Genomic DNA, 9,299 nt, shown 5'->3' on the forward strand with positions numbered 1-9,299 from the left:
CAAGATTTGAACTCAAGTCTTCCTGACTCCAGGATCGGTGCTCTATCCATTGTGCCACCTAGCTGCCCTGACTGTCTGACTTTCTATTTGTATCCCTGGTGCTTTGTACATAGTAAGTGCTTAATAATTTTTTTTCTTTTTTCCATTCATTCTCCCAGTCACCCAGGCCAGCAACTTTGGTGTCATCCTCTTTTCACTCTTTCACCTCTCCCAAATCCAAACAGTTGTCAAGTTTCATTGATATTTACCTTCCTAACAGCTCTCATATATTCTCCCTTCTCTCTTGTAACATTGCTACCACCTTGGGGTAGGGCCTCATCACTTCATGACTGGACAATTGCCATAGCATTTAGTTTGGTTTGGAGAAATTTGTCTCAAGTTTCTCCCCATTACAATCCATCCTTCACTCAGCTATCGAATTGATCTTCTAAGTGCAGGTCTGACCATGGCATTCCCCACCTCTATTCAATCAACTCCAGTGTCTCCCTGTTGTCTACAAGACCAAATATAAAATCCTCTGTTTAATAATAGTAGCTAGCATTTATATAGCACTTACTATGTACTGGGCACCAATACAATTTTGTTTGATCCTCAAAACCACCCAGGGGGGGTAGATGCTATTATTATCCTCATTTTATAGTTGAGGAAACTGAGGTAGACAATGGGTGAATGCCTTGCCCAGGGTCACACAACTAGTAAGTGTCTGAGGTGAGATTTAAACTTGTCTTTCTGACAATAGGTCCAGTGCTCAACCCACTGTGCTACCTCGATGCCTCCTAGATTCCAAAGAGAAATGTTTGGCTTGTAAAAGCCTTCCTATCTTGTCCCCTTCCTACCCAACTAGTCTTCTTATACCTTATTCCTCATACCCCATTTCCTAGTAGTCTGTGATCCACTGATACTGGCCTCCTGTCTGTTCATCTCAAGATACTCCATCTTCTGACTGGGCATTTTCCCTGACTGTCCCCCATGCCTGGAATTCTCTCCCTCTCCCTCTCTCTCTGTTTCCCTGGCTTCCTTCAAGTCTCAACTGAAGTGTCACTTTCTACCAGGAGCCTTTGCCAGTCCTTTTTAATCTCAGTGCCTTCCCTATTGAGACTACCTCTGATTTATACTGAATATCTTGTTTGTACATAGTTGTTTTCATGTTGTCATCTCCACTAGACTATGAGCTCCTTGAGGACAGGCACTGGATTTTGTTTTTCTTTGTATTTATCCCCAGTGTTTAGCACAGTGCCTGACACATAGCAGGAACTCGATGCTTTTTCACTTGACTGGACATGAGAGGAGCCTGACTTTGGGGTCTATCCATGCCTTTTTGCCACCCCCTCTCCCTTCAGGGAGGACAATTTCCAGATGATCCCTCAAGACGGTTATACCCTGGCATCCTGGAGATTAACTTTACAACCTGAGGTTTAGGGGTGGCAGGCAGTTTGTTGTGTAGATGGGAGGTGATAGGCAATTGGGGCCCTGGGCTTGTAACACTCTGCTCTTTGGCATGTGAGGGATTCAATTAACTCAGCTGGGAGGTACTGTCAGAACTGCATTGGACTGCTGTGCTACATTGGACTAATCTGCTCCTGGTCTCACTGACATCTGACACTTAAGCAGCACCCTCTAGTTTTATCTTTCTTTATTCCTCACTATCTCACCCCCTCAACCCACCCTCAATTTCATTAAATTTGGACACAGGTTTTTCTGCATCATCAATTTATTATGGAGTAAAATTAGAGCAAAGACTAAGGTGTGGAGAGACATTACCAACTCTCCCTCTTCCATCATTAACGGGGAAAAGTGGAGATAAAAGTTCAAATGATTCAGTACAGAAGGAAGTTGTAATGGAAAGAGCCATTAGTCTGCTGGAACTTGGGAGGTATGTGCTCTAGTCCTGACCTTTGCCAATGATGATGTGACTTTTATTAATAATTAAAATTCACATAGTTTTATAGTTGACAAAATGATTTCTGCATGACAACTCTGAGGGCTTTCTTCACTTTGCAGATTAGGAAAATGAGATCTAGAGAGGCAACCTGTAAAACGTTTGGGGGCTAGGGAGGCTAGATGACCTCTTCAGTCTCTCCTGGCTCTGAGTCTATATCATCTGTATCATCTTGGGGTGGTAGACAGCCTAATAGTGTACTACATGTAGTTGAGATGTTTCATGAATGTGGTGAATTGACTTAGATTGTATTGGAGAATCTGAACAGGAAACTTGTGGGCAGAATGAGATTGGGGGTGGGGGGAGGAATTGAGGGACAGTCTGAAACTTGAGTCTTCCTGACAGAACTCCCAGGGCAAGGTACAAGGAATCCCATCGCAATGAAGATCCCTAGCTGTATTCTAAAACAGGATCAGGTTTGGGGCCAAGTAGGGTCAGCGCTCTCTCTAAGGGAGCTCTCAGAAACGGCTAGTTAGGAGTTTGAATGGCTGAGGGCCATTCAGTTTGGCTGGTTGAGGGGTTTTGTGGGAGAATGAGTGGTGGTGATTTTAGAGGTAGGAATGGGAATGAGGAAATCCAATACAACACTAGTATTTTTATCTTGATTCTGCAACAAGGTCTGGTCACGGAGAGGTGGAGAATTACAAAGCGGCTCAAGGCAGCATCGAGAAGACACCCAAAGACCTGGCACAGGGGAGGCCAGTGACAGTGAGCATTCTGACAGCCGATCCTTCGCCCTGCAGTCGCTTACGATGACTTCATCCTTACTGCCTAAAGGGAGAGAGAGTTACTCTCCAAGTTCCCACCCAGATCCCCAAAATGTCCTCACACCATTCTTCAGAAAGTCCTCACTGCCTCCCAAAGGATTTTCTTTGTATTTCCAAACTGTCCTCCTTAAGTCATTCTGTCCTCATTTTACATTCATCAACCTCAGTCATCAGTAGATGCCTGGGCACTGTCCTTTTGGGAAAACTACCTTTATTGCCTTCAAGGTATTTGAATCCTTTCCCTAAACTTTTCCACCCTTACCCCTACCATGCCTACGAGTTAAAAAAACAGAACTACATCTTAATGAAGATTTGCAGGCATGGACTTGATGTGTGTGGCGTCATGAGGGATCTGAGTAAAGTTAAGGGTGGGAGAAGAGAGGGTGGAATGGGAGTAGAATGATGACAGGTTGAAGTTAGAGTAAATCAACCAACAATTTGATATCTTAGGATAGTTTTTTGGACAGAATTAGAACACTGGAGTGAAGAACTGGCAGCAGGGCTGGGCAGCAGGAGCCACCAAGATAATTTGGGAACAGAATTAAGGACAGTCTAAATATCATCGAAGGCTGGGGCTCCTGATGTAGTTTCAGTCAGCTAGACAGGAAGATCTGGAAAGGCTCAGTTTAATGAGGTGGGGAAAAGGGTGGAGGTCACTCACCACAGTGAATAATGGTAGTTAGGCAGCCTCCACCCTTGGCTGTGAGGCAGATATCAGAGCCCAAAACACATCCTAGTTCCTTGGTCTCCAGGATGCATCGATAGCAGCGGAGGAGTTTGGGGTAGAGTGAAGGGAGGCGAGGGTTGAGGTGGAGGTTGGCACCTAAGAGGAGAGGGGCTTGGTAGCTGAGCAGCCCTGCCCACCCCCCCTTCCACCTTTCTCTCCCACCCCCAGAGCAATTTTAGAGACATAGGATATAAAGGGTGGAAAAGACCTTAGGTTATGTACAGTCCAATCATATTTTAGAAAGAAAATTGAAGCCCAAGGAGGATATCTTGCTCAAGGTCACACACAGTTGTGACCAGGGTAGAACTCCGATCTCCTGAATCAAATCCAGGGCTCTGTCCCCTGTGACATGCATACCTAAGGCCAAGTTCAGCAACACTCCCATAAAGATGATGGCTCTCATTTGGAGAGCTCAAGAGAAGATTCCTAACAGAAGATGCGACTCCCAGCAAACGCTGTGTTGTCTCAGAAGACTGGCGGCCATTCCAGACCATAAGTTATATAATAACTATTCTCCTGGGGGGGGGCGTACGTGTGTATGCATGTTGGGAGTGGGCAGCGGAAGGAAAAACTGCCCATCATTCCGGAGGAACAGGGTGTTCTCACCCACCCGAGGGCCTGGTGACAGGGGCCGCGTTGGAGGAGGGGGCGGGGAGTTTGTGAGGCCAGGGCAGCACTAAGATGTGAGACACAAGAATAACTGGGTCCTATTTCAATCTGTAGCCGGGTGACCGTCTCTCAGCCCCCTATGGCTCTTCTGGCCCGGAGGCAGCAATTCCTAATGAAGATAGTACACTTAAGCCCATTCCCAAGACCCCACGCCGCTTATGCTGCCTGCCCTTCAAAGCTGCAGCGGCCGGAAGCCGTGGGCAGCCGCGTGGGAAAGCACGCCAAGGGCCGCAGGCGGGGCCGGCCTGACCTAGTCCCGCCTCCCCCGGCAGGCACCGCCGACATCACCATGCAGGCTCCGCCCCCGGAGACGGAGGAGGCCTTTTGACAACCAACAAGCATAACTTATGCTTCTGTCAGATTGCACCGATTTTTTGGGATCCAGATATCGATCTCTAGCTTCTAAAAACAATTTTGCCTTAAGAGAATTTGGAAAGTTTTGAAAGGGGTGGTGACCGCAGAAAGCCTAGATGCTTTCTTGAGGAACTCAGTGAACCGACAATTTTTGGAACAGCTTAACATGTCACAAGAACAGGATTTGAAATAACTTACCCTCCACCTATGACCTGACTTAAACCTTCTCTCGACTCTAAACTTGGCTTCTGCTCTTCTCTCAAATACGACCTTCCATTTTATGTTGCAAATGAGGCCAGTTTTGGGGGTGGGGTGGGTAGCAGGCTATGAGTGGCCAGGTTTTGGTTTTATTTAAAAATTTCCCTTTTCCCCAGTCATTGGGCTGAAGCTGTGCCTTTTCCTCCACTTTATTTCATACTCCCACCACACCACCACAATAATGACTTCTTCTTAATTTAAACTAAAAACCATTAGGGGTTCTGGAAAGGTGTGTGTGTAGGGGGGGAGAGGGAATGGTGTCACAGCCTGAGGTGTTGGGGGGGAGGGGAGGAGACAAGTCAGCGGATAGTCTTGACAGGGCTCTTGAAGTTGCTGGCTGCCTGAAGCTGCAGTTGATAGGCCATAGGGTGGATCTTGAAGCCATACAGCCTGGGGAGAGGGAAAGGATCAGAAGCCGGGAAAGTGGGACTAGTCCCCACATTCTCATCCCACTGCCAAGTGGAATCTCAGGGGCCCTCTTTAAGATCACCTCCTTCCAAACTACCTCCACCTTCCTTCTTTCACTTGGTTTTCAGGGGAGAAATTCCCAAAAAATGGGGGATGGTGAGGCCTGATCAACCCACTCTATCCCACTCTTCTTCCATTCTCACCTGGGCACAAATTGGTTGGCAGGCCGTTTGGGCCTGTACTCAGGATGCACCATGAAGAGCATGTGGGGAAAGCCAGTGCCAAAGTAAGCACCATCTGTGTGGTGGTGCCTGGACGACTTGGGGGTGTAAACATCCATGCACTTGGGGCAGTACAGCTTCACCATGGCCTCACCTGGTATGTCTGACAGTCCTAAGAGCAGTGGGAGGCAGCTTCAGCATCTGATTCTTCACCTTTCCCCTGCCCCCAACCAAGGACCCAGGCATTTATTTTGGTCCCATAAATCCCAACTCCATTCCTCCTTAGGAATTCCCTCCCCTCTCCCTCCAATACTTACCAATGGGCAACATGGGCTGGTTTTCACAATATACACGGGGACAATAGCCAAAGTCTCCCTGCTGGTATTTTTCCAACTGAGAGGAGGAATACAATCAGGAAGTGGGGGCAGTATTAATGTACTGGTCTAATAGAGGCTGTACATATACATATAAGTGTGTGTCTACGTGTCTCTCTCTCTCAATACAGGCATATAGATCTAATATCCTCGGGACACATTTCCACCACAGGTATAAAGTGCTCCTTCTATCTCTAAAGTATTCACAACAACTACTAGAACCAGAGCTAAAACCAATCAATTATTCCTTTCCCCTAGCTCCCATTATAAGTTTTCTTTGTTTAGACATGAAATTTCTTAATTTTGTCATTGTGAAGCTACTGGTCACCTCAGGTGAAGACAGTAAGCCCCCAAGTGTTAAATGGCTTCTACTTCCCTAATAAAGAGCATAAAAACCACACAGGAACTACAGAACAAATCTGTCATAAATAATACATTGTTTGATAGCCCAATTTTCAACTTCATCCTCCCAGATGGGAAAGTCCTATTCAGATAACAAGAAAGTAATTTGCACTTAAGTTTCTTTTCATTTCCTCAACTATCAGTAAACAAAATTGGATCGAGGTGGGATAACCTCACCATCTGGGCGATGCCACGGTTTGTGAGGATGTAGCGGGCATGAATCAGTCCATACAGCATCTCGGCTGCCTGCTCAATCAGGTCACTCTGGTTGGGGTTGTCCTCCAACTCTTCATCTGAAACATGCCCCCCCCACCCAAACCAGGAGCCAGTCAGCTGTCATTCAACCCTTTCCCTATGGAACCCTACCCATCCCCAGGAAATACCAGTCAGGTCAACCTTCCCTCCACCCTCCTTTTGTCCCCAGACCACTCACCCTTACCCTGCCCAGGAACTGCCTAACCAACTAGGAACAACAATGCCCTCCACAGAATACTATTATATAAATCTGAGTTCCCTTTGCTTTTCTCTCTACAAACCTGACACATAAACCAATGCAAGTAAGCTGTGCTACTGGTTTGAAGCTGGGAACAGGAGGTTGGAAGAGAAGGGAAAAAACTTGAGGGGAGGGATAAGACAAGGGAACTTTTGCAGTTAAAATCAAGAAGTGGTAAGTAAGAGCTGTATGGCAGGCTCAGACTGCTGATGAATTCTATTACAAGCCAAAAAATTTAGGTAAGTGTTATGGGTACAGAAAAAGAGCTAAGAGATTCAGAGTTAGGGGCAGCTAGGTGATGCAGTGGTTAAAGCACTGGCCCTGGAGCCAGGAGGACCCGAGTTCAAATCTGGCCTCAGACACTTGACACTTAACTAGCTGTGTGACCCTGGGCAAGTCACTTAACCCTATTGCCTATCGCCAAAAAAAAAAAAAGGAAAAGAAAAAGAAAAAAAAGATCCAGAGTTAGGGAACTTGGGATCAGGGAGAAGAGTTGGACATCTGGGAAAAATGGAATAAAGGAGGCAGGTTGGGGCATCTCACCAGGTTCCAAGTCGAGGATCATGTCTAGTGCCTGCCTATAGTGGGGCACCTGTTCGTTAAGCCCTGTGAGGTTGAATTTGTCTTGGATATAGTCTTCATCCACCTGTTAGAATGCAAAAGTGAGGGAAGAACTCTGGCATTTGGATTACTAGCACCACGATGGAAGGGGAAATGTTACCACTGATGTGTCATAACAGAAATATAATCATTTTGTCTTCAAAGGGGTCCTCCATCTCAATTCTCCCCTTACTACTGCAGCAGACAGTTGTTTGCCCTTCCAATCTGACAGAAATCCCAACAAGCCATCTCAGTCTTTCTCCTTTATAACAACGGAGCAAGGGTTCTTAATCTGGGGTCTATGAACTTGTTCTCCCCAACTCAAAATTTCAGTACCTATATCAATACATTTGGTTTCCACTGCAATCTTACGTATTTTATGTCTCTAAAACATTATTCTGAGGTGTCCATAGGTTCTACCGGACTGGTAATGATTACTAAAGAAAAAAGATCCAAGATTGCCTGGAGTTCCTCAGTGGAGGAACTGCAATACCCCAGTCAAGATATACCCAATTCGGATTCTTTAGCCCCTCCTATGGAGATTCCTGAATTCTGTTTCTCCCTTAAATAGGAGGAGAGCAGGATGATTGGGTTCCTGAAAAGAGGGGAAGCTTCAGGGGCACAATGACACGGTATATGATGACAGTGAGTGCCAACTGGGGAAGGAAAGCACCAAGGCCTGGGGTGGCTAGCAGAGAGGAAACACACTAAGCATTTGAATGCTAGAAGGGGAGATGAGAGGAATGGACACATACAAGACACTGTGTCTGAGAGTAATTAGTAAATGGAGAAGCTGGGGGACCCTTAATAAAGATCTTACCTCACAGAAGAATTCATTGCCACGAAGCCCACAGAACCATGAGATCCATGATACTTCCTCTGAGCTACTCATCTTTACGTCAGCTGAGGGAAAAGAGGTTAGCCTGGAGGGCGAAAGGCCAGCCTCTCTCCAGAGCTCTCCATCCCTTTGACATTCTCTGCCTCCCCCGGCCCACTTCCGAAGGAGGCTCACCATTCCCCTCTCCAGGCTCACAGTTATGGGGAGCCCTGCTCCACATCCAGGTGAGAACTCCTCTTCGGCCTCTCCCCAACCCCGCGCCCCCAAAGCTTTTCCATCGCTCGCCTTCTTGGCTGAGCCTTTTCTTCCCAAAGCTCAGAAAACCCGTGTCCCTTCCCTCTGCCCCTCCCCCGTGTGTGTGTGTGGGTAGGGGGACGATCCAGGCCTGGCTCAGGCGCCCTCCTCTCACCCCCTTACTGACCCCCTCGGCTGCCCAGACGGCCCTCTCCTCCCCCCGGGAGGCCGGGCCCCAGCCAACTTCCGCAGGGCCGGTTCCCTGGGCTGCTCCTTTCTAGGGCGGCTACGGGCCGCTCAGCCCCTCTCCCCGAGGCTCCGGAGCTTAGGGCTTCTCTGCGGAGGGCCCTCCGCGTCTCCGCGCACCCTGGGTCCGGGACCACCTTGGCCTCCCCTGCCCTGCCTTAAGACCTCTCCCTCCCCAAGGCCAGGCGTCCTCAGGTCCCGCCCCCAACGTGCGGAGGGGCGCCCTCCGACTCACCTACCGGGCCGGGGCTGGGGAGGGAGAGGGAGAAGTTGCTCCCAGGGGCGGCGGCAGCAGCAGCAAAGCCGCGCAGCGAAGGCCGCGGACCCGACCGCGGCAGGCGAAGCGGTGGGGGGGTAGGGGGGAGGGGAAGGGGGAAGAGAAACGGGAGGGCGGGAAAGTACGCAGAGCGCAGGCGCAAGAGGTCAGGCTCCCCGGTGGAAGACGGGATATGGAGTCCCGCAGCAGTAGTAAGGCAGGGCTAAGAATACGACTTCCGGAGGACACCCTTGCCCCTGCCCTCTCAGTGAAATAGGGCAGGGGGCGGGGCCACAAAAGGGGAAGGACTGGAGGATCTCAGCTAAGACGCTGGAAACAAGCGCTCGAGAGCGAGGTTAACGCTAGTGAACTTGGGAAATGTAGTCCTCGTGCCCACAGAGGGCAAGACCCAGACTAAGTAAGGTTGGAGAGTCTTTCTCCTGCACATCTAAGAGCCGAACAAGACTGGGACTAAGTAGGATTGGAGCGTCTTTCTCCTACACATCTCACAGG

At 48.6% G+C, this 9,299-nt stretch overlaps 3 protein-coding genes across 4 annotated transcripts in view; 1 reads left to right on the plus strand and 2 right to left on the minus strand.

The window, feature by feature from the left end:
• Window positions 1-1,693: 1,693 nt before the first annotated feature.
• On the minus strand, window positions 1,694-3,927 carry LY6G5C (lymphocyte antigen 6 family member G5C). Its single transcript, XM_078155691.1, has 3 exons — window positions 3,791-3,927; window positions 3,368-3,588; window positions 1,694-2,710 (listed from the first exon to the last, which is right to left on the minus strand). The coding sequence occupies exons 1-3, from the start codon at window positions 3,925-3,927 to the stop codon at window positions 2,439-2,441; spliced, it is 630 nt and encodes a 209-aa protein (XP_078011817.1). The 3' UTR covers window positions 1,694-2,438.
• A 920-nt stretch (window positions 3,928-4,847) lies between these two features.
• On the minus strand, window positions 4,848-8,901 carry CSNK2B (casein kinase 2 beta). 2 transcript variants are annotated; one of them, XM_020974082.2, is made up of 7 exons: window positions 8,770-8,901; window positions 8,033-8,115; window positions 7,156-7,258; window positions 6,297-6,412; window positions 5,661-5,736; window positions 5,326-5,515; window positions 4,848-5,104 (listed from the first exon to the last, which is right to left on the minus strand). In XM_020974082.2, the coding sequence occupies exons 2-7, from the start codon at window positions 8,102-8,104 to the stop codon at window positions 5,014-5,016; spliced, it is 648 nt and encodes a 215-aa protein (XP_020829741.1). In that variant the 5' UTR covers window positions 8,105-8,115; window positions 8,770-8,901; the 3' UTR covers window positions 4,848-5,013. The 2 variants fall into 2 exon arrangements, with proteins under 2 accessions (XP_020829741.1, XP_020829740.1); XM_020974081.2 differs by having other exon boundaries at window positions 8,766-8,901.
• An 80-nt stretch (window positions 8,902-8,981) lies between these two features.
• Window positions 8,982-9,299, plus strand: part of BAG6 (BAG cochaperone 6) — a 69,699-nt gene continuing 69,381 nt past the window's right edge. The window contains exon 1 of the mRNA XM_020974077.2: window positions 8,982-9,298. The gene's annotated coding sequence lies outside the window, so the exon portion shown is untranslated. The remainder of the gene's footprint in view (window position 9,299) is intronic.

Source organism: Phascolarctos cinereus, unplaced genomic scaffold (genome assembly GCF_003287225.1).
Source record: "Phascolarctos cinereus isolate Bilbo 61053 unplaced genomic scaffold, phaCin_HiC Scaffold_5;HRSCAF=322, whole genome shotgun sequence".
NCBI lineage: Eukaryota > Metazoa > Chordata > Mammalia > Diprotodontia > Phascolarctidae > Phascolarctos > Phascolarctos cinereus.

Excerpts from the sequence above, each read along its gene's own strand:
- CSNK2B (XM_020974082.2), bottom strand. The coding sequence starts at position 8,104 with ATGAGTAGCTCAGAGGAAGTATCATGGATCTCATGGTTCTGTGGGCTT. Across the intron at positions 5,737-6,296 it reads ACCGTGGCATCGCCCAGATG|TTGGAAAAATACCAGCAGGG; the intron begins GTGAGGTTATCC and ends TCCTCCTCTCAG. Across the intron at positions 5,105-5,325 it reads GCCAACCAATTTGTGCCCAG|GCTGTATGGCTTCAAGATCC; the intron begins GTGAGAATGGAA and ends CCCTCTCCCCAG.
- LY6G5C (XM_078155691.1), bottom strand. The coding sequence starts at position 3,927 with ATGGTCTGGAATGGCCGCCAGTCTTCTGAGACAACACAGCGTTTGCTG. Across the intron at positions 3,589-3,790 it reads GTTGCTGAACTTGGCCTTAG|AGAAAGGTGGAAGGGGGGGT; the intron begins GTATGCATGTCA and ends TGGGGGTGGGAG. Across the intron at positions 2,711-3,367 it reads AACTACCATTATTCACTGTG|GCAGTAAGGATGAAGTCATC; the intron begins GTGAGTGACCTC and ends CTCTCCCTTTAG.